Source organism: Nansenia antarctica, assembly GCF_963989245.1.
Source record: "Nansenia antarctica genome assembly, chromosome: 2".
Lineage (NCBI taxonomy): Eukaryota > Metazoa > Chordata > Actinopteri > Argentiniformes > Microstomatidae > Nansenia > Nansenia antarctica.
This window is the reverse complement of record NC_137675.1, coordinates 13,655,810-13,679,677: the sequence shown is the minus strand read 5'-3', so window position 1 is coordinate 13,679,677 and position 23,868 is coordinate 13,655,810. Positions and strand designations below refer to the sequence as shown.

At 47.1% G+C, this 23,868-nt stretch overlaps 2 protein-coding genes across 2 annotated transcripts; one reads left to right on the top strand and one right to left on the bottom strand.

Moving 5' to 3' along the window:
- Positions 1-990: 990 nt before the first annotated feature.
- Positions 991-16,593, bottom strand: marf1 (meiosis regulator and mRNA stability factor 1; the record flags this gene model as incomplete). The annotated part of the gene is made up of 25 exons (XM_080522721.1): positions 991-1,528; positions 1,867-2,031; positions 2,357-2,461; positions 2,694-2,754; positions 3,451-3,681; positions 4,219-4,455; positions 5,072-5,299; positions 5,794-5,996; positions 6,256-6,389; positions 6,498-6,640; positions 7,252-7,472; positions 7,848-8,029; positions 8,396-8,515; positions 8,793-9,029; positions 9,162-9,242; positions 9,354-9,532; positions 9,736-9,925; positions 10,369-10,530; positions 10,924-11,072; positions 11,943-12,413; positions 12,756-12,925; positions 13,268-13,385; positions 13,719-13,933; positions 14,347-14,503; positions 16,144-16,593. 25 exons carry the CDS (start codon positions 16,591-16,593, stop codon positions 1,293-1,295), a joined length of 4,845 nt encoding a protein of 1,614 aa, XP_080378847.1. The 3' UTR covers positions 991-1,292.
- Positions 16,594-19,601: 3,008 nt separating this feature from the next.
- On the top strand, positions 19,602-23,868 carry LOC308151979 (nuclear distribution protein nudE homolog 1-A-like; the record flags this gene model as incomplete). Its single annotated transcript, XM_080524883.1, has 9 exons — positions 19,602-19,668; positions 20,009-20,138; positions 20,422-20,575; positions 20,981-21,129; positions 21,823-21,959; positions 22,673-22,858; positions 23,093-23,178; positions 23,423-23,577; positions 23,775-23,868. Exons 2-9 carry the CDS (start codon positions 20,053-20,055, stop codon positions 23,866-23,868), a joined length of 1,047 nt encoding a protein of 348 aa, XP_080381009.1. The 5' UTR covers positions 19,602-19,668; positions 20,009-20,052.

Here is a 23,868-nt window from a genome sequence, read left to right as displayed (position 1 = left end):
CAAGCTCAGATTGACAAAGATCAAAGTAAAACTTAACCCCAACAAGCTAACAACACTCCTGCCATTCACTGACTGTTAAATAATTGATTGAGAAACAGATACGAAACTGAAACAAGAGACATCAGGCCAAGTCATGAATGAACAAGCTCTGTAAAACAAAATCTAATGACGGGTCTCTATAGGACACTAGAGTAAATAACAAACAAATGCTCTAAACATTGCCCAAGAGAAGACTGAAAGAATGAGATGGGCATGGTTACTCTTAACGATAATACTGTCAATAAATACCTTCTTTGCTGCCTTAAAGGCAAAACTCTTATAAGCCGAGCTATGTACACCTCTAGCGGTGCATTGTCCTTTCATGAGCAACAGAGATTAAAAAACAGGAGATGAAGATGGCATGACAATTTCTTGAACCATAGTCATAGTAGTATCATAATATCATAATAGTCAAATCAAGTGTCTCATCATGATTAATCATTAATCAAATCAAATTAATCATTAATCAAATCATGACTAATATGATCATTAGCTTTTCATGGCATGACAATTTCTTAATATTATCATCATTAGCTTTTCATGGCATGATAATTTCTTGAACCATAGTCATAGTAGTATCATAATAGTCAAATCAAGTGTCTCATCATGATTAATCATTAATCAAATCAAATTAATCAAATTAATCATTAATCAAATCATGATTAATATGATCATCATTAGCTTTTCTCAGAGTTTCCTCAATCTACTGTTTAAATAATCAACACTATAAAATGGCAGATAAGGCAAATATGTTTGCTAAATCTGGGGGTTGGCTTGTGACTTCAAAGGCAAATTTGGCACCTCGTGCGCTCTCCGTGTAAACGTGTGACTACAGTGTCAACTAACTCCGTATTTTTGTTTCTTTCAGGCCATTTTTCTTTTTAAACTTTCACAGAAGCAGTGTTCCGAACAGAATGTTCAGTACCTGGACATACATTATAATCTGACCATAGTTACAAAGCTTTGAATAGAAAAATTAAGAGTTGCAGAAAAACTGCAACAACAAAAACTCATGGCTTTGAGTAAAACACCCACATCAAGATGAAACACTGTGTGAAATGAAGGAGGGGAAAAACACATGGTAAAATTGATTGGAGAAAAGGCATAAAGGAAATAATGCAACAGATTGGTGGCGTTGAGGGACAAGAGTAAGAATAAAAAACATTCTTGACTGTTAACAATGTAGCCAATTAACTCATCACTTGGGAGTTGTGTTGTGTGTGTGCATGTGTGTGTGTGTGGGGGGGGGGCGGTCAGGGGGCAGCTGTGAAAGAGAAATTAGCAGCCAGCTTCACTTTGCTACGGAGAGCCCTTTTGCCGGGGCTGTCCATGGACGCCATCTTGAGCGTTGTTAGGGGCTGTGGGGCCTTGGTTACTCCTGTAACCACAGCATTGGTAGGCTGTCTGGCCACAGTCGGTTGTGGTGCAACGTCGCACACGGCAGGCGCGACAACAACCACGTCAGCAGCTTCCTCCGTTCTATCGCTCTCTGTGAACACACAATGGAAACACGATGAAGAAGAGGCCATTTTGGGCCCTCCTCCCATGTTTCACTCTAACCTTCCGTGCAGGATGTTTTAGGCAGAAGGTCAGGTGATAAGTCCCACACCCAGTAGAGATCCTACAACTATCACATAGTCAATACTTTCCAAGTCACCTCACAGCCACTAGAATTCAGCAAAGCTGGGACATGACACAGGGTTCTCTCCAAATAATGTAAGAGGGGCGCACGTAATGAGTGTCTGGAAAAGGACTATAGAGATCCATTCAATGTCCATTCAAATACTATCAATGCAAAAAAACACTGGTTGTTTGTGCGCTGCCTACCTGGGACCGGAGAGGGGGTCTGCTCCTCGAAGCGGATGAGGTCGGCCTGCTGGAGGAGGACGGGGTCAGGGTGCAGCTGGGGGGAGGGCAGGCAGGAGGGCACGGGACCACACAGCAGGTCCACGGGGGACGTCAGGCACAGCAGCTCAGCCTCCACACCTCCACCTGAGAAGAGAGGGAGGGGTAGGAGAAAGGTAACACAACGGCTGAAGGAGTTGTTTCCGCCTTTTAAAAACTGTTTTTGCGGTTTGGCCCTGACCTTGGCTGTAGGTGATTAGCCTAAACAGCTGCAGCCTTATGGGAGCCCCAAAATAGCACTACTGAGTATCTAAGGAGGATACATATGTACACCAGGGTCAGGGATTTCATTCTTCTTCTTTTTAAGAAGCAGCAGTTGGAACGTCTCTTGAAATAATCTTGAAAGGGAATAGTGCCCGACAACACTCATTTCCCCTGTTCTGACTCCAGATGCACTCCAGCGTTTAGCTACCTGGGCTGTGAGCTCCAGGCTGTGTGTTGCTGCAGGGGCTGTCTCTCTGGCTCTCCCCAGACTCCTCCGGCTGGGGGCTGTTGGAGGCTGCAGAGCTGGCCCGTGCTGGAGGGAGAGAACGGACCAGGGTGGAGAGGAGAAGCTTCAGTTACGTCCACGGCAGAATGCACAGTTGTGAATGTTCGAGGAGGGTCATCGGTAGGAAGGAAGGCTATGCAATGGTGGTGCGTTTCAAAACAGATAGTGTTGTTGGTGTGTGTGTGTACGTGTGTGTGTGTGTGTATAAATAGCGAATATTAGCCATTACTAGACATACGCGTGACCAGCATGTGTTTACCTTTCATATTGTTCTTCAAAACGATAATCCTCTTGTGACCGTGTCCTTTGATCCAGATGACCTGGTCACAAAGAGAAACATTATGAAACCTTTACTTCACAGATCAGTCACTGAACACTGGTTATTATGTGGTGGACCGCAACTGGAACTATGGATGGATGGATGGATTTGGATCAAAGTTATTTAATAATAATAAATAACATCTATAAAGCACTTTTCATTATACAAGAATAATCTCAGTGCATAATTTCATTAATAATTTGGGATTTCATCATGTTAGAGTTTGATCCACATGCTGAAAAGCAATCTGGAGGAAAGTGGCCATAGATAAAAAATGAAGCCCGTTGCTTGACTCAATCCTGAACCTGGAGAGCCCAGGGGGTTAAGCACTATGGATTTCACCAGATTTCATCACATTGGGGTATGTCACAACATCCAAGTGATCAGGTGTCTGACCTACTTACTTACATGTGCTGGAAAGCAGTCTTACAAAAAGGCAAAAAAAGATGTATAATAATAATAATAATACACACACACACACACACACACACACACACACACACACACACAGACAGACACACACAGTCAAAAGTTATTCAATGGGGAAGTGTGTCCAAACTTTTGACTGGTACTGTGTGTGTATGTATACACACACACGCAGATTAGGAGAGTTTTGTCATGTCGGGGATAGCACTGTACACAATAGTTATAATGTAGATAAACATGGTGTATTATAATTCTCCCTCTTATTCTATACCTGTGGTACGGCGCTGAGCAGCTCGTCCAGGCTAGCGTAGCCATAGGCGCGAGGCGTGAGGCTGCGGCCCGTGAACTTGCTGTACGCCCTGGGGAACTCTGTGAGGAAGATCTGGTGGTAGTGGTAGGTGTGGAGCATGGCCCGGACGTTACGGGCAAACTGGTAGAGCCGGGTCAGCCTCACCCTCTCGTCACCCCGACCACCATCCTCACCCTCCTCTTCATGGAACAGCTGGGGGGGGCAAAAAGAGAGCGAGAGAGATACAGAGAGAGACAGATGAGGGAAGCCATGAAAGTCTTCTCTACACACAAAGTCTGGTCATGAAATCAATACATGGACAAACAAACAACGTAACACCTGGTTTCATTCAGAGGTTGTTGTAATGCAACTCAGGCAACTGCAGAGATCGGACTAATACCATTTCAACCCCCCCATACCATGTAAAACACCGTGATACTAAAACAACTGCTTTATTAAATGCTGCACGTTGCAAACCCTGCATTCATCGACCAGGTCTCTCTTGAAAAAGTCTCTCAATAAGACTAAACCGGACAGATAATGGGTTAATCACACAAACCCCCACATACCTTCAACAGGTAGGGCGACAAAAACAAAAATGCATGTGTGCCAATGTTCATGTGCTGCCTTTCAAACGTGAACGCTATGGTCTTTTTCTGGAGCTCATCGACTAGACTTAAATGAGTAAAACCTCCATTTTAAAAAGCTGTGCTTCACATGAACCGTGCATTAACCGGAAACCACACGTACCTCCACGAGGTAGGGCAGGCTCTTGAGCAGCTCGCTGAGGGAGAGGAAGCCGTATTCACAGGGGTTGAGCAGGGCCACGTGGGCCCTGTGGTAGAGGTGACTCAGCTCCTCCACCGTGACCGAGGCCTGCTCCTCCGCCAGGCCCATCAGCAGGGCCAGCAGCTCGCACGTCAGCGAGCGCAGGGACTTCCTGTTGATCAGCTGAACCTCGCGACCCCCTGCGCCGTCGTCCACCACCTGAGGGGGGGGGGGGGAGGTACGCACCTTTAGTGTTCATTAACACTTGTTGTTGTGATACTTTGTCTGTTATTCCTATTCATTTCATGTTGATATGCATGTTCATTGACTGTTGGTCGGTTATTATCGTCACCGAGTGTGCATATTCTATAGCTTAGTCTCTATGGGCCGGTTTCAGAGACAAGGCTTAAGCCTAGTCCTGGACTAAATCACACTTTCAATGTAAAATCTCCATTGAAGATGTTTTTTAGTCTAGGATTAGGCTTAAGCCTTGTCTGTGAAACCGGCCCTATATTTTGGATATATCTGTCTAGATCTGGTCACGTGTCCTGAACTAGGAAAAGCAACCCAAAAGCAACCCATCTGTCTAATGCTGTGGTTCAAACAAACCACTAGAGGGCACTCCCAACAACCGCTTTATTTCCATTCAGATTTATTTCAGGGGAGGCTGGTGGAAGAACAAATCGGAGGACGGACCCATTGTAATGCATGGAATGGATCTCGTTTGATACAATTTCATGCATTCCAATGAGCCTGTCCTCCAAGTTCTACCTCCACTAGCCTCCCCCTGACGCATTTCCGGTGATTGCATGAATAGAGCCGGGGGGGTCCGTACCTTGACGACGTGGCAGAGTTTGTGCAGCAGGGCGGGCACGGAGGAGGCGTCGTAGTCCTGCAGGCGGAGGCCGTACCCGAAGGTCTTGCTGTACTCGCTGAGCAGCTGGTTGGCCGGCAGGCTGGAGTCTCTCTGGGCGCGGAGCAGCTTCACCAGCTGGGCTGCCAGGGCCTTGACACGCTCCACCTCAGTCAGGGTCAACACCTTCTCCTCACCACACTCCAACACCTGGGGAGGGAGATGTGGAGAGAGACACACAGACACACAGTTATCTGGATGGGATTGGTCTCCAAGTGTGTTTTTATGTTTACTTTCCTGCAGCATAATACATCTTACGAGGGCAGCAAACTTGGTTCTGCAGAGTCTGGCCATTTTTTATACTGTATATATTGATTTGCATTTCATAGCTGGGGGGGGAATCAATTAGTTTCTTTAACTGTTGAGACACAGTAAAAACCAGCAGACCCTGAAGTGTGCCAGAGAGCCCTGACTAGGGGTGTAACGGATCACCTAACTCACGGATCGGATCGTGTCACTTTTCATGGCAACTCTACATTGTGATTTACAAGGGATATTAACTAATATTAAGTAATATTATTACTTGGTTACATTTTGCAATTGATCCGCGGTACACATGCGTGCCGAACCGTGGGGGGCGATCCGTTACACCCCTAGCCCTGACCAAACACAAACACACACACACACACGTCTGAGACCCTCACCAGCAGCACATCGGGGATAGCCTCGAACAGCTCCATGAGCTTGGTGAAGCCGTAGTAGGTGAGCTTGCACTGGCGTCCGAAGTGGTGGTGGTAGGTGGGGATGAACTTGCTGAAGGGCATGCGGCAGTGGGGCTGGTGACGGAGCAGGTCAATCACCTCCTTGGAAAACTGCCTGGTCCGCTCCATCTCCTCTGTAGTACGGTCTGGACACACACACGACACACACTTATTTTGTGTCACTTTCAAGCCATTGTCTTTGATAACATGAAATATAAATCTACCAAGGAGATCAAATCTGTACATGTTTATCAGAGCAGCTGGAATTATCCTTTTTATTTTATTTTACAAAAGCAGTCTGCAACTAAGGGGGCTTGCTGGGCCTGCAAACCATGAATCCTGACCCCCCCTCCCCAGCCCTGCTGTCCTCTGTGCTGAGCAGCGGTTGACCTCTGAACCTCTCACCTCTCTTGGGCACGGAGATGACTGTGTCGGTGTCCTGGTGCGTGATGGTGATGGTGGTGTCGGGGATCTCAGCCAGCAGATCCATCAGGTCACACATCCCGTAGTCCAGCACTCGCCAGTCTCTGGAGAAACACCTGTCAACAACACACACACACAAAAATATCACACAACCACACACAAACACATTCCATTGGCTTCAATTCCAAATGAGGGGGGGGGGGGGGGTTTCCGGATGTACTGACCAATGGTAGGCCTGCATGAAGTCCTTAATGACCACCTGCTTGCTAGCCTGGAACTTGAGCAGTTTGAGGAGGTCCTGGGTGAAGCGCTTCACCTGGGCACGGTGGGTGAGGGTCAGCAAGCGCTTGGTGCCCATGCCAAGGATCTGAGACGGACGAGACGCTCGTCAATGAACCAGTCGATTACACACATAATTGCGCTGTGTCGTTTGTAACCGGAATTAGGATTCATCAAGGACCCAGACACTTGTAATGTTCCCTGAAGAACTAGACCAAACCCAATTAGAGACTGGAAGACAAAGGGCATCTGGCTGGAACATAATCACTTTAGTCTCTCATTACACACTCCGATAGGTTTGGAGCTACGCCAGGGACATATTGAACGCAGAAGAGGGTGTGTGTGTGTGTGTATGCTAAGTGTCCTAATCCTAGTATTCCAGGAAATTGGGTTTCAAAGTGGCAGTGCTTATGAACTGAGTCGTGCGTGTAGCCTAAATCCAGGTGAGACGGCTCAATGCATAAACGTGTGTCTTCCTTGCATGCAGAGCAAGGTACTGATGTGACATAAAAAGAGTGTGCGTGTATTTGTCTTTCAAGGTGTGTGTGTGTGTGTGTCTTTTGAGGTGTGTGTGTCTGTCGAGTTGTGCGTGTGTGTGTGTGTGTGTCTCTTTTGAGGTGCGTGCCTGTTGAGTTGTGTGTGTGTGTGTGTGTGTGTCTTTTGAGGTGCGTGTCTGCCGAGTTGTGTGTGTGTGTGTACCTGCAGTACGTGTGGCACGGCCTCCAGCAGCTCCAGCAGTTTGGAGTATCCGTAGTCAGAGACGCGGCACTGCTTGGCGAAGTGGTGGTGGTAGGCTGGGATGAACCTGCTGATGGGCATCATGCAGAAGGGCTGGCTCCTCATCAGGTCGATGATCTCACGGCTGAACTGGATCAGCTGGGGGTTCCCCACCGGGCTCTTGCAGCGCGGCACCCACGGGTCTAACACACACACACACACACACACACACCACACATCTTTATTAGGAGCTCACCCCCTTTTCTGACAAATCGAAGCTTTCTAACAGCGTAGTAGTCGATGCCTGTCGGTCCACAGCACTTTCCTGTGGTGTTTATCTGAGAACAGCCAGGGCACTAGGAGCTCATCACATAACCATTATTGTTATTGCCTCCTTAAACCCAAGTACTGAAGACAACGGTTAAGCTTAAGGTTTAGGGTTATGGATAAGATAAGGGTTAAAGTTTAGGGTTATGGTTAAGATAAGGGTTAGGGTTATGGTTTAGGGTTATGGTTAAGATAAGGGTTAAAGTTTAGGGTTATGGTCAAGATAAGGGTTAGGATCACATGTCCCGTACCTGCGTTGGGCGCTGGCGGCTTGTTGTGGATCCACTTGATGATCTTGAAGCCGTTCTGGGCCGTGACGATGGTGATGCCTGGGATGCAGGTGATCAGGTGCTCCAGGGGCACGCCGCCCTCCATCTGCCCCTCCTCCGCCAACCGCAGCGGGCTGAACTCTGACGCATAGCATTCTGGGAAACTGGAGGGAAGGGCGACTTAGTAGATCAACATGTTTTAACACGACTTAAGACTTTTAAAGGAGCTATAGAGTTGCCAAATGACCTTGAAGAAAATGTATTTTGGTAATATTTCCTACAACACAAATCTTTCAAGGAACCACTCCCTGCCATAGTGAAATACTAGCACACAAAAAAAGTGATAAACTGAATAAAATCAGTTATGAATTTCAACATCGGGGGTTATGCACAGAGTTAGGTGCTGTACACACTACAGGGCCAGCCTAAACCATACTGTGCTGGCTGGTATCAGCAACTGGATGTGTTACCAGCCCAGCGCATCTCAGCTCAGCTTGGTTGAGCTCTGTAGTGTGAATGAGGGTGGTTACCTGAGCAGAGGCACAGTGCCGTCGTGGGACTGCAGCAGACTGTGGACCTGGGAGGCCAGAGCCTTCAGAGAGACCACCACAAACAGGATCTTGTACGAGTCTGGGTCAAAGTCTGCCTCACTATAGGGGGGGGGGGGGGGGGGGGGGGTGAGGAAAGGGGATGAGAAAGGGGATGAGAAAGGGGATGAGAAAGGGGATGACACATCAGATCAGGTGTGGAATGAGTCTGGGCTTCAGTACTATGACAATGCTCATCTAACATGAAGGGGACCAATGTCTTTCATAGCATTATGCAAGTAGTAATGTTATGTTAACGGTATGTTGTAAGTCGCTTTGGATAAAGGCGTCTGCTAAATGTCCAAAATGTAAATGTAAATGTGTGTGTGTGCCCCCATACCTGAAGCACTGCTGTGGGTAGTGATGCCTACAGACAGGCTCGTGGTACTCCAGCTCCTCAAACACCACGGGGCTGCCGCTGGTGGAGGAGCCCTCCTGGGACTGGGACGACCCCAGGGGACTCTGCCTGGTCTGGCTACTGGGCAGCAGGCACACCAGCCTGGTCCCACCCTGCTCACGCACCGCCACTACCTCCGGCAGCCTGTAGAGGTCGCTCACCACCAGCTTACGGGCAAACCTGGAGGGGAGGGAGAGGTAGTGGTCGTTAATTACATTGAGATAGCAATTGCCTTTCATTGTATGGGGGGGGGGGAGAATTATCACAATGATTTAATAGTTTTCAGAGGAATCTGAAGGGAGAGACACTCACTTTTTCTCATAGATTTCCGTGAACTTGAAAAGGGGAAGGCAGCTGGCTGGTGCGTCCTGGAGGATAACGCTGACCTCTGAACTGCACAGTATAGGAAATATAAAACATTTTATAGGAAGTTATTTACAACATTCTGCCACGTGCATGTGAGAAAGCCTTTCCCCAACGTGGACGGAGCTGCCCTGTATGTACCTGAGCATGACCAGGGACTTGTTGTTGGCACCGGTGACCAGGGACACGTGGATGCGCTTGCCTCCAATCTTGTAGCGGTGGAGCCCGCTCACCGCACTGATGGCCTGCTGGAGGGACACCATCTGGACTGTGGCCTTCAGCTGGTAGTCTGTGTGGGGGCTCAGCTCCACACCTTTCACCTGGACACACACACACACACACGTCACTTATTGTACACAGCACAGTCTCTACCACACTAAAGTCGTTAGTTAACATTATCAATCCAATCGGCTCCTAAAACCATTGTCAGTCAAACACATGAATTTGATACTATTCCTCATTCCATGGATTACAATGAGCCCGTCCTCCGACTTCTACCTCTACCAGCCTCCCATGCACCCACCCTGCCGTGTCTGGAGAAGGCGTCATGCAGGATCTGCTGCAGCTCCTTGCGGGACATCCTGTAGTCCAGGTTGGCCACCTGGATGTCAGCCCCGTCAGAGAAGGGCTCCGGGGGGGCGTCTGGGCAGGGGCTGCGGAGGGGAGGGCCCAATAGGGGAGAGGATCGACTGGACAGGCAGGGGGACACACTCCTGGAGCAGGAGGGGTGGGGGGGAGGCAGAAGCAATGATAAGCAGCCAATTGAGGAGAAGGTTTTTACACGGTTGAGAACTTGGCGTCAAACCTCATCTGTTTTCATCTGTTTCTGTTTCTGTTTAACCTCAAAAGTGGGGAGTGAGATTTTGGGACAGACAAGATAAATGCAAAACAGCAATTTAAAGGGGAGACGAAAACAAACTCAATATAAAAAATAAATGTTAATTAGCTTATCGTCTGATGAGGGTTGTGAGACCGAACAGTCATGTTTTTAATCTAAGATAAATAAAATGTGTTTATATTAAAAGTGTCACACTCATCTAATGACATATTATACAGCAGCAGTTCTTCTCTCGTTCTTCGAGCACGAAACCCTCCTCCACTATGTATGATCGGAGTAGTCAATCATCCAGACACCCTGGGGGGGGGGGGGTCTCACCTGGAGGACCAGGACCCTTGGGAGAGCACCAGAGGGCTGTAGGTCCTCTGCAGGGTCAGCTTGCTGAAGGCCGAGGGCGTGACGACCTGGAACTCTGCGGAGCTACGCTGCCCACGCTCCACTGGGGAGTTCGGCAGACTGCGAGGGGTGGAAGACTCTCTCCTGATAGATAGGGGAGGGGGGGGGGCATGAGGCAGACATTACAATGATTCAGACACAGTCAGTTCTCTGACAACCAACGACTGTTCCTCTAGACTTCCCGTTGTCGATAAGATAGAACAGAGGGTAGAATGTAGCCAGTTCTTAGTAAAAAAACAAATACAACCCAAACTTAGTGGGAAATGCTGAATGACATGGTAGAAGAACACTTAAGTCATTTAGTGCCGAGGGTGGATAAAGTTGCCCAAATTGCCAACATGCCACGGGCAACTTTATTCATCAAAATGCATGAATGATGATTCAAGTTGCTCGGTAAATACCACGTAGAACACCTTAGCTAGTGAGTTAATCATTTTGTTTTTAACAAGAGCATATTCCCTGTGCTTCTTAGCATACCTCCGGTTGCGGTACATGGACTCCCCTATGAGGCACGGCTTGGGGTGCTGCTGGGGGTTCTCTCCGTTGCTGTGGGGAGGCGAGGAGGCGGGCCGGCCTTTCTCCAGGGGGAACCCTATCTTAGGCTTGGACTCCAGACCACTCAGCTCCTGGACCAGGGAGGGGGCAGGGGGGGAGACAACCAGAGTGTTAGTGGATAATCACCACGGGAGGCTGGTGGAGGTAGAAATAAGAGGATGGTACCATTGCTCATTCCATGCATTACAATGAGCCTGTCCTCCGATTTCAGGCTCCGCAAATAAATACATGCACTACTATCTACTGCATGAATGGAACGCACAGTTGGCTGAAACGCACAGAGCAAAAGGAAAGAGAAATTGATAAAGCTGTGGGGAAGTTTGATTGGAGATTGTTAGCAAATATATCTATGTAAAAGCACCTACTAGGCTGTATCTATGGTAGTTACAGGTGTGGCTCAGTGGGGGGTAGAAATCCACGCACCTCATTCCAATGAGCCTGCCGATTTCTACCTCCACCGGCCTCCCCCCGATTGCCATTTATGGTTGTGTGTGACCTATTGAATCCCCCCCCCCCACCCCCCTCATGAAACAGTTGTTCCATTGAATATCACCATTCTCCAGTCTTCCCCCCTCAGCTCCATTTCTCGACAAAAACAACATGGACGGGCAGGAAAAGAGCAGAGCGCAATGCAACAGTGCAAGCAGAGCGTCTAGTTGGCCATTCTGCAAGGCGCACACTGCAGTACTGCAGGACAGACAAGAGAAGCAGGTTACTGATGAGACGACTTCCACAGAGGGGACGGACAAACATTAGAACACAGTGCAACGGATGCATGGGACAATTAACTGTGGCGGCTATTATGACACACTGCAACACAGAACATGCCAGCGACAGAACAGGGAGCTGCAGGAAACATGCTAGAAGCTACAGGGCTAGAGGCTAGCACAGGGGTTAGCACATGGGTTAGCACGGGCAGCAGGCACAGACAGGCTGCTGACCTGAGGGGGCTTGGCTGGGGGGCCGCCGGGGGGGGGACCACCACCACCACCACCACTACCCCTCCTGGGGCTGTAGGGCCTCTCGGGCACCGAGGCGGGGGCGGCCTCCCTACACAGGCGGTTAGCGCGCCTGTTCCTCCTAGGGGATCGCGGCTTGTCCACAGGGAGGAAAGAGAAGGAGGACGGGGGGAGGACAGAGGAGGAGGGCTGGGGGTCGGGGCAGCCGCCACCATCTTTGGGACGGGGGGAAAAGGAGAGGCTGATGCGGTGGCCGTACACGTCCTCGTTCTCCATGCGCTTGCGGGCGCGCTCGGCCAGCTCCAGGCTGCCGAAGCGGAGCACGGCCGTGCCCGAGGACACGCCCTGCACCTTGCCGCCGCAGTTGTCTGACAGGCGGCGCAGCCTGGTGCTCAGGCTCTTCCCGTCGCGGTTGGTGGGGAGGTTGTGCACATAGAGCAGGTTGGAACTGGGCTGGTTGGGGAGGGGGGGTAGGGGGGAGGGAGGGAGGGAGGGATGGAAAGAGAGAGGCCGCTCTGGGTTTGAGTTTTTGAGCGTTTTGAAATGAATATAATGGTCCTGTGACAGGTCACAGAATTCCACTGTTGTCTGAACGATAATATTTATTTTGGATCTGTCTGTTATTTATACAGGGGACGCTGGTCAAAAAGTCAGGAGATTGAAAAGTAAGATTCCCACAGAAGGTTTTATTGAAAACGTTTCTGTTACTCTAGAATACTAATTCCAACAAAATAATAATGATGGACAGAACTTTATTTTTCCCAGGGGAAACATCAGCTGTGATCTGCAGCCTACCTGTGATTTGACGGTCCTGAGAGGCAGGTCGGCGGTGATCTCCTCGAAGGCCACGTGGCAGTGGGCGTGCTGCAGGAGGGCATCGGACGTCTGGCTCTTGTGGACCAGGATCACCTGGAAACCATGGCGATGGCGGAGGTCACTCAGCTCGCTGGCAAAGTTCACGTCACCTGCAGGCAGACAGAACAGGGGTGGATGGGTCAGGTGACATGGGAGTAGGAGTACAAATGTAGGAGTGGTATACAGGTCCAGTAAATAATCTGAAAATCATTGTAACAATGCTCAATCAAAATTCAGCCCGATTCATGTCTATGCTAAAAGGTTTCAATTACAAAAGACTTGAGGAGTTTTGTTGATGCTCACAATAAAATGAAATACGAAGTATTCATATAATATATGACGTAAGACACTAAATACTTAGACACGGTAAGAAGAAAATACTCATATATAATATTAAATAAACCCAGTAAATAAAAAGTAAGTTAAGTTTGAATTGGTGAGGCAGCCCTCACCAGAGACCAGCACCACACTGGCGGGGGCGGTGTGCGTTTCTGCGAACCGCCGAAGGCTCTGGCGAAGCTTGTCGTCCGCAGCGTTCTTGGCTGTAGCGTTAATGTGCGCTACGGTCACCTGGAGAAAACACATGAACAGAAGACTATAACACACACCTCACACAGTAAGATATACCTCTCATTCTTCCTGCTTCTAGCACCACTGCCAACGGCCCCTGGCTCCTGAGCATACACTACTTTTTCCTGCCATGACTGGTGGATAGAAGATTCACTTACTTAGCCAAATGTATTGGTTCCAAGTCGCTTTGGATAAAGGCGTCTGCTAAATGCCAAAAATGTTAATGTCATACACAACTCTAGACGCTTTTCCTAAAAGAGAAACCTGGGAGAATTTAGGTTATTGAGGTCATAACTGAGATTATGGAGATCATCCGCAGTGTTGTTGTGTTACCTGGCAGTTGTTGAGCTCCTGGATGACGGCCTTGTTCTCCTTGCTGATGTCACAGACACACATGAACTCGGCCTCGCGGTGGCCCTGGAAGAAGCGGTTGCGGATCCGCTGGACGATGGCGGCGGCGGAGCGGCCGCTGGGGACGCAGCAGTTCTCTATGTCCCAGAACACGCCAACGGGAGGGATGTTCTCTGGACCCCCGCCCTCGGGAGAACCTGCCGGAACATGAGGTTACTGACCTACTACTTTTTATGTTCGATTAACTTGATTATCATTATAAATTCTGACACTTTTGCACACAAGTTTGGTCCTCTTTTAACCAGTTTTATTTTCTCTCCTTTTATGTGAAGTGCTTCGTAACCTGCTTTAGAAAACTGCTATTATGACGTTTTTAAAAATATATATTATTATTAAATCATCCCAATAAATCTTTATTACAAACAAAACAAAATAATATAAAACACATAATAGTTTGGCTAAATTGGTGATGACAACTTGTTGGTAACCTTTCAACAATAACAATGGACAACTGTTGTAATAATCCAATTCATATTTCAGATAGGAGGGTCAACGAAATGCCTCACATCTTCCAATTCCATCCTAACTTAGTACAGAACATTTGACTGACCATATTTGGTCCCAGATTTGCCCAGGCTGGTCCCCAGCAGGAGCAGTCCATCTGAGGACGTCCCACAGCCGTTGCACATGGGGATGGGCACGGGGGCGGACTGGGTCGGGGGGAGGTTGGGCCACACCTGGTCTGGGTCTGCCAAACCTCTCATAGGCTGTGGCGAGAACAACGTCGTCAGAAGCTAAACACTGACTAGTCTAGCTCATTAATAGCACCCCACAATCACCAACATGCATCTTTTGGGCTGTATCACCATCAACTCAGACTCATCCACTACAATGTGTAGGCTCAATCGCCTCACGGTGGCCTATGCATGTTGATTTAAATGACTGCTGTCATATTTATTTGTGTCAAAAATGTGATTGTTCAAGTCAACGTTTCTCAAGACATATCTACTATAGGGCTGGAAAGATTACTAGAATCGATGAAAATTCTGTGAGTCTTTGTCGAAATATGTAACTACTTTTACAGTTTGTCATGATTCTATAGAATATTCAATTATAAAAATAAATTACAGATTACAAAAAAAAATGTAATTAGTTGCATTTACATTTAAGTCATTTAGTAGATGCTTTTATCCAAAGTAAGCACATTTGTCTAAGTAAGTGAATCAACTATACATCAGTCTCAGGGTTTCCGTTAACCGGTAATTACCGGTCTTTGTCCGGTAAAATCTATTGAAGTCCGACAAATTGAAACCTATTCGGTCATAATGTCCGGTGAAAATAATTCCCTCTAAGCACAATTTGAATACAATTCGCTAAAGTTTAATTGTCACATTCTGATTCCTTCTATATTAAAAAAGACGAATATATAGGCTATATTTCTTTTATTATTATATGATTTGACACCGGCATGATGATGACTCCGCGAAACAGCGGCGGCAGGGTTGCCAGATGGGATTTTACAGCCTAACCAGTCTATTACCGCTAAACCCAGTAGTCCATTCGGCGATAACCCGGCCCATCTGGCAACCCTGCTTTTAACCTGCAAACGTTGCAGCTCAAAGTGCACCATAGCGAGCGAGAGGTAAACATGGCAAGACAAAGTAAGCTTAACAATGACTTCATGAAACCAAGCTACAAGAAGTCTGACTGTAAAGAGATGGAGGTAGTGGCTCCTCCAGCCAACTGGAGGGTTCCGAGTTGAATGGAAAGAACATTTCCCCTGGCTGCGTTTAGATGGGGAAGGAAAAATGTTCTGCTCACCGTGCAAAAACATCGGGGAGGAATAACGGATTCACGAGAGGAGCAACGAATATGATATATATAATATAGCATATAGCGAATATGAGAATGTCGGCTCTCACTGATCACAGGCGGTGCAGTGAGCACATATCGGCGGTCAGGCCACTGTGAGCAGGCTAATGCAACGGCTAACAATAAGCTGCACTCTCAGCTACAAGTTGCATTTCACATGGCAAAAAATGGCATCGCATGTCATCAGTGTGGCGCGCGTTCAGCGCTGGACATATGGCATAGCGCGCATGCGAATCATGAAAGCCTATTATTATATAGCTCGCATCTAATCGTATCGGATGAGAAATAGACATTAAACGGCATATATAGGCTACACAACAGTAATCACCGCGACAAACAGCTATATTATATTTGAATATGATGACCGGAATATCTCACGTTTGTCCGGTAAATTGAAATCTTCCCGGACACGTTGACCGGCACAAAGTTTTTCTAACGGAAACCCTGATCAGTCTATAAGTAAACTTATTTTTTGCAGCCCGAATCTACTAGACATTCTATAACAACCACAGTGAACAAAGAGAATGCAACCAACCTTGGTCAAACATTCCCGGCAGTAGTGTCCCCCCTTCAGACAAACCGTGTGTGGTACATTTAGGTGCGCGGGGTGGTTAGAACAAAAGTGTGCCGTGGTTGCTGTGCAGTCACCGTGTGGCACTGTGGCTCGCTGGCTCCCCCTGATGGCAGGGTTGTAGTACGCAGGGGAGGCCAGACAGTCACCGTGCAGGGGGGCCGCAAGGGGAGTGGAGGAGGGCATGAGTTTGGTCTGACTGTAGGGTAAAGGTGCCGAGGCGTAGGTGTGGTGAAGGGGCCGCAGGAGCCCCCCTGTACAGCAGGGGAGGTGTGAGTGAGAGGACAGGGGCTGGGAGGTGGTAGCCACTGAGGGCATCTGGAACTTGTAGCCCCCAGAGCTGTGGAGGGAGCTTAGGATGTCCCCTCCACCTACGTGCCCAGGGAAGGAGTGTGCGTGGAGGGATGGGGCCATCTGACAGGCCCCTATAGTGCTACTATGGTCTTTATTGGTCTTTATCTTTATTGTGGCTTCCTGAGAGCTGGAAGGAAGATACAGTGAAACAGTACTACTGCTACCTCCGCCACCAAGAGCACTACTATTTAAAGTAGTGCCGTGAACACCACTAGGCCTACTACTTCCGCCGAAAGCACTGACCCCATAACCACTGTTGGTGCAGTGCTGGAGCTGTAAGCTCCCCTCACAGTGGGCGCACATGCTTACTTTGGGACTACCCCCTTGTTGTTGTTGGAGGGAATCTTGTTGCTGCTGCTGCAGACAGGGAGGGGGTAGAGGGAGGGGGGCCAGGGGGAAGGGTTGCGAGGAGGAGAGGGAGGAGGCATGATGCGGAGGAGGGGGGACGTCTTTCAGCTCCAACACTGGCTTTCTGCCGTCCATGTAATCGCTCTGGGAAAGAGGAAAGTTGACATTAAAGTGACTGGCTACCCGGACACAGATTAATCCTAATCATAGACTAAAATGCATCTTTTATATTAAAATGGTTACTTTTAGAAGAACTAGAAGAAGAACTACCCTTCATCTGTGTCTGGGGAAACAGAAACACACAGCCTCCAGAGGGAGGATTTACGACATGCAACGATCAGGGTCAGTAAAGAACAGTTTATAGCCTATTATACAATCCTGGCCGTACAAGTCTATGGTTTAATATATTCCCTCTGGAGCAATCAATGGCCTTTAGACTGACAACGCTTCATTGAATCCTCCACGCCCCATGAGATATTACTTATGCATGTTATGTTTTTTGCACTCCTACTAGCCTACAATTTGTTAGACCCACCAGTACTTCTTGCATTACAACTTATGGTATAATGGGTTGAAAAATAGTTTGCATCCCAGTGATACTAGCCCCCCCAAGTTCATGATGTTACTTCGTGCTCTGGATTTGTGAAAGAAGCGCTATATAAATGAACTGCATGCTTTGATGAAGGAGCTTGTTCTAAAAACCCGTCTGCAAATCAAACATCTTTAAAGGGATCCGTCCTCTTTTCTTTACATACACTTCATATCCGAGCCCCCGAGCGGTCCAACTGAAATGAATAAAACTTTGAATTCTGAGCACCAGCACTTTTCAGCAATCTAATGAACAAAATGGATTATTATTATTATTATTATATCTACCCACTTGTTTTTCTGTGTAAGGGGCGGTTTTCTCGTAGGCAGAGAAGCAATCTGTGAGATTCCATAGACGGGTTGAAGTGTCTCTCTCTGGGTGACTGAGCCATGGGAAGGACCTAGAACTGCATATTGATCTGTCTTTTCCCAGTCCTTCCATCATCGAACCTTGCAGGGCTTTTCACCATTCTTTCATCGCGCTTCCTTCTCATGCTTGCCTGAAGGAAGAGAACAGAGGAGGTCTTTGTTTGTAAACATTGGTCTGTTGTAGCATTTCTACTGTCTTACAAGTTGTTGGTCCAGCCAGCCAGCCAGCACTTCTGCATGGCAACTGAACTTGAAGGTTGGAAGAAGGATTACAACATAGTTTGCGTCCCGGCGGTGATGCAATCCCCTAAATTCACGAGTTTCATCCGTAGACTGTGACTTTTATGTCATATCTGCGTTTCCGATGACGTGCGTCATCAAACATCAACAGAGAGGACAAACAGAAACTAGCTCATATTGTGCATGTTACGAATAAAACCAAATTGTAAATATAGATATATATATATAAGCTACATTTCACACCAGCTTACGTCGGGTAAACGAGCTATACAAATGCAGAAACCTATAATAACATATATTGACCCATTATGCTAGCGGGATCTAAGGTTGTAACAGTAGGCTACGTAGCAAGCCATCAATTGTTTGGTACGCGGTTATATTGTTGTGGTACAAACACCACTTTCAGCTAAATGTCAGTGTGTATCTTACCAGCTAACGCAAAGGACGTAATGTCCTTGAATTATTTACAAAACAGAAAAGCATCGAATGACACTGTTCCCGTTTATAAACGTGAGGTAAAATGGATCAACTGGCTAATGCTAACTGATTGACTATTGTTGTTGAGCTAGCTAGCTACATGCTAGCCCGCTGGTGTTGGTCAGGTACGACCATATACTATAGCTATATCATATCTACGTGTACGACTACGTATATTCTATTTGCGGTACTAGCTAGTGAATACCTTTACATGGGATATTAATCCGGTTATTTCCTACCTGCCTGGCTTCCTTTCTTCACACCTCCCTCCAACTTTTCCCCCCGTTCGGTCTCCTAGAAACCGGACCCCTTTTCTAACCGGAGATGTGCCTCCAACGACATCGCTACTGTCGCAAATGTACACAGTCCCCCATTTTTCAAAAAACTTGTGAATGGTTCAAACAAGCTCAACATGAGAAGAGATACGTAGAGTAGTACCATACAGTTAGTATGTGACAAATTGCATTTAGCTATCAATATGCAAGGCTAACTTAAAAACATAATCATAATGTATGTGCTTGCCTGGATACAATTAAATAACAGCTATCACATTTCATAAAGATAATTTCCCGCCAGGCGAGTTGCACACAATATATTCTAGAAGTTTCCAGACAGTCATTTAAATCTTTTGAATGTTGTCATGAGATTATTCACATGTTCATCATGTCTATGATTCATGTGTGTTCGGTCAGTAAAATGCCATAACTGATGCCCTGAATGGGTGCGTTCGTAAATTCGCTCTGAGAGCGCGGAGCGCACAATAAGTTCAACGTCATAGAGGGACCAAGTAATTTGATTGAACAAGAGGCTTTCCATGAGTTCTGATCAGATTTCCAGAGCGAATTTACAAACGCAGTCTAAAAGTGTCAGTTGCCCTTCTGTCCTGCCTGGGGGCGGGCCCCAGTACTCCCGCAGCACTCTATTGGTTCAAATGACTGTAGATCTCAACGTCATCGAACCATCGACCAATGGCGCGCAGTAAACTTGGCAAGTGTAATCGTTTGGATTTAGCTATCTGTGAGCCGAGCCGACAGCGACGCGTTTGTCTTGTAAACACAATGCTGCTGCCTTGATATATACACATGCTGTGTTGTTGTGCTTTCCCACATGCAGGTGAGCATTTGTTTTGCAGTTCAGTATCTTGACATTTGAAAACTCTACGATCGCCTATCGCACAAAGTTTGTACTTGTGTGGGTGTCATCACGGTAGCTCACTGTGTTGCTAACCCCAGCTAGCTAAACTGTCTGTGACTGTTGCTGCATCAATGAAACTTACAGCTAGGCAGCAAACTGTTATATCGCAATCTTGCTAGCTAAGTATTTTACACCAGTGGAAATTCATAAGCATAACATAGCTGACATTCGCTGAGACAAAATAGCAGTGTGTATGTATGCAATCATGCAGTGCCATGGAAGTTGAGCTCAGCTCTCACAATGTGGCGTTCTTCTTCAGATTTGTTTTAGGTGCTGTGAAACCATACCTTCAGCTGTAAAGACATGGGAGAACCAAATAAAACAAGGTTCGCGTCCCTTCAAGAAGAACTGTGTTTCTGGAAAGAGCAGGCAGAAAAACACCAGCAGAGGTAAGGAATTCCATCAGTGAGACAGAGTCTGGATTTTTGCCAAGCACATGGTTTGAAAGCACCCTCTTGTGATGAGGTAGCCCTGTCTGAGACCTATAAACTGTGACTTTGAGGACGTCCTCTTGGCTTAATGGGAGAGATGCTTGAGTCTTTCACGTGGGAGACCAGGGTTCAAATTCTGCCAGTAACACAGATCAAAGAATCAACTTCATCTTAGCTATGTTGAACTGTAGGACATCTTTGACTGTTGTGTGTGTGTGTGTGTGTGTGTGTGTGTCTTCAGGGCTGAGGAGTCTCAGGAGGAGCTGCAGGAGTTTCAGCAGATGAGTCGAGACTATGAGGCGGAGCTGGAGACGGAACTGAAGCAAACTGAGGCACGAAACAGAGAACTGCTGTCCAACAACAACCGCCTGCGTATGGAACTGGAGACTATCAAGGTAGAACACACACACACACACACACACACACGCACACACGCACGCACGCACGCACGCACGCACGCACGCACACACACACACACACACACACACACACACACACACACACACACACACACACACACACACACACACACACACACACACGTGACAACATGGCCATCACCAGAGGCCATATCAATAATAATATAATAGTACCATATTTAATTGTCAATAATATAATACATCAATAATAATATTAAATCAATAATATAATAATAATAATACCATATTTAATTGCTAATAATATGTGAAAGTAATAATAATACACATTTTCTAAATAATAATAATAATAAAAATACATTTTTCTAAAATGACTATTATTATGAAAAAATAATCTGTTGTCTATTTGTTGTGATATTGCAGGAGAAGTTTGAGGTCCAGCATTCGGAAGCGTTCAGGCAGATCTCCACACTAGAGGTGGACCTGGCTGAGACCACGGCGGTCCGAGACCACCTGCAGAAGTACATCAGAGAGCTGGAGCAGTCCAACGATGACTTGGAAAGGGCAAAGAGGTCAGTCTGCTTTGACCTTCTCCTGACCTACATGAAGTTATTCAGTATTTTGTGAGCCTGTCTAAATAAGTAAAACAATTTAGGTTGTATGTTGAAGAGGGACTTCACACAAACTATTAGCAAACATTCTAGATGCTTTATCATATCTAGAATATAATTCCCTCCAATGCCAGTCCACACCCATAGAGCACATGGATAGAATTCTAGCTACAATGGCTTAGATTATGCAGCTCAACGTGCTTTGACAGTTCAGCACAATCATATCACAATAATGAATAGTTCAGCACAGCCATAATACAGTAATAAATAGAGCAACTTTAATAAAAGAAAGAATAATATATATTTTTTATAAAAATATGAAAAATGAGTAGGAATATAATAAGAAAAAAATTATTAATAATTATATGCCAGTTAAAAACATACTGGTTAAAAAGATATGTTTTCAGCTGTCATTTAAAAATGTCTACTGAGTCCACCTCTCTGATACCCTTTCGCAGGGAGTTCCACAATTTTGGCTCGTAATGGACAACGGCGGCTCTCCCAATATAGGCAGTAATGAGCTAGTTTGTTGTGTATGGTGACTAATGATGACAATGATTTTATGTTTGATGTAACTGGTGATGCTAAAGACCAATTAAACAGTTTCTAATGTAATCATGTCTGTCTTGTCTCTCCCTCCCTGCCGTCTCCCAGGGCGACCATCATGTCCCTGGAGGACTTTGAGGGGCGGATGAACCATGTGATCGAGAGGAACGCCTTCCTGGAGGGCGAGCTGGACGAGAAGGAGAACCTGCTGGAGTCTGTGCAGAGGCTCAAGGACGAAGCCAGAGGTGAGAGCTCACCACAGGAGCGTCTAATGTTACAACAACAACTGTCTCTGTTTAGTTCTACACTCCAGCCAGCCTCTCTGTTAAAGGATGAGTCATCTGATGGTTGATTGACAATTGTCTGAGGAGATGACAACAACATGGCCCTATTCGAGTACTTGAATGCACCCTTCCTTCCTTCCTTTCCTTCCATCCTTGAGGAAGTCACTGATCTAATGTGATTGGATTGGTCAAAGCAACATTTTCATTGCTTGTTTACCACCAATCAAGTCATGTCAGATCAGTGATTTATACATGGAAGGAAAGAAGGAAAGAAAGACAGACGGTTAATTGAGGTCCCGACTCCCGAATACCGTTAAAGATCCCATGGCACTTATCGCAAGAGTAGGCGTTAACATGTCACCCTCTGCTCCCAGTTGGCTTATTCATCCCCACCCCTCCCCCTGCAACAGTTCTCCAGATTCTCGCTGCAAATGAGAATGTGTTCTCTCAGGCAACTTGCCTGGTCAAATAAGGGTGAAATGGAAAGAAAGTGAACGGATGGATGTATCTATTTCAAGACTTTTCAAACGGGGGCCTACTCTTCCCTTGGCTTGCTACTAGGAGATATATACCGTGTTAGATTCCTGACATCCTTCATACTGCTAGTTTGGATGAATGTTATCCATTATGGATGGCTGATATGCTGTGTCTGCTCTTCCTGTGTGTCGGGGCAGATCTGCGGCATGAGCTTGCCGTGCAACAGAAGACGGAGCGACACCCGTCCGGCAGCCTCAACAAGACGGAGACGGACCGGACCGAACCACTCTCACGCCCCTCTTCCGGATACGCCTCCCTCCTTCCCACCCCCTCCAAACCACTTAGTACATTCTCAACGCCCCCGCCATCCAGTGTCCGGCGAGGTGAGTCATCCGGAATGACTCAAATGATTAGGGGGAAATATCAGTCAATCCTTTACTTTTTGTTTCTACTGTTCTCTTAAGGCTGTGAATGATTCAACTTAACGAGTTATCGGGGATGGCATTGCTAGTTAAGATGAGGAGACTTGATGTGCTTTGGTTGTATTTGGAGACAGAACTCTGCAGTGGTATTAGTAGCTGTAATGTTGTGCTAATAGTGCGTGGTTGTGTCTACAGGTGACGGCCTAACGGGGACGCCGCTCACGACGTCGGCCCGCATATCTGCTCTCAACATCGTCGGGGAGCTCCTAAGGAAAGTCGGGGTAAGAGACGCCAAGCTGTGTAGATTAGAACAATGTCGTAGGAGCTGCTGTATAAATGACCCCCCCCCCCCCCCCCCCCCATATCGTAACATCAACCAACTCAGGCCTCAGGAGTTATAAACACTAGACGGCGCTCTCCAAAGACTTAACTGTGACTGAAAAGAAAGCATGTGCCTACCCTTTGCATCTCTGTGTCCCCTCTATGAATCCCCCGTAGACATAAACAACATTTTCATCTTTCCAGAACCTGGAGTCCAAGTTGGCGTCTTGTCGGGACTTTGTGTACGAAACCGGGACAAACAGACCGTCCCTCCAGGCTGCACCTAGCACTCCTTCGGCTCTAGAGGGCAGTACTGAGCTGCAGGCCAGTAGCATGAGTCCGCCCCCACAGTACGAGAGGTGAGTGGATCTGTACGGTGGTAGAGCGTGGTTCGGTTGGTAGAGCATTGTGCTAGCCACGAGTGTACGAAGGTTGCGGGTTTGATTCCTGCTGGGACCATATATACCCAAAAAATTTATGCACCGAAAAAGTGAAAATGTCTATGTCTTCTCAATTCGGTGCGTTCGTTAATCGTCATGTCCTTTCTATTTTCCAGTTTGGTGAAGAGGCTAGAGTTCGGACCAGCGCCTCCCCGAGGGCTCTCCCAGGGCGCCCAGTCCCCACAGGGGGGAGTCAAGATCCTGTTATAA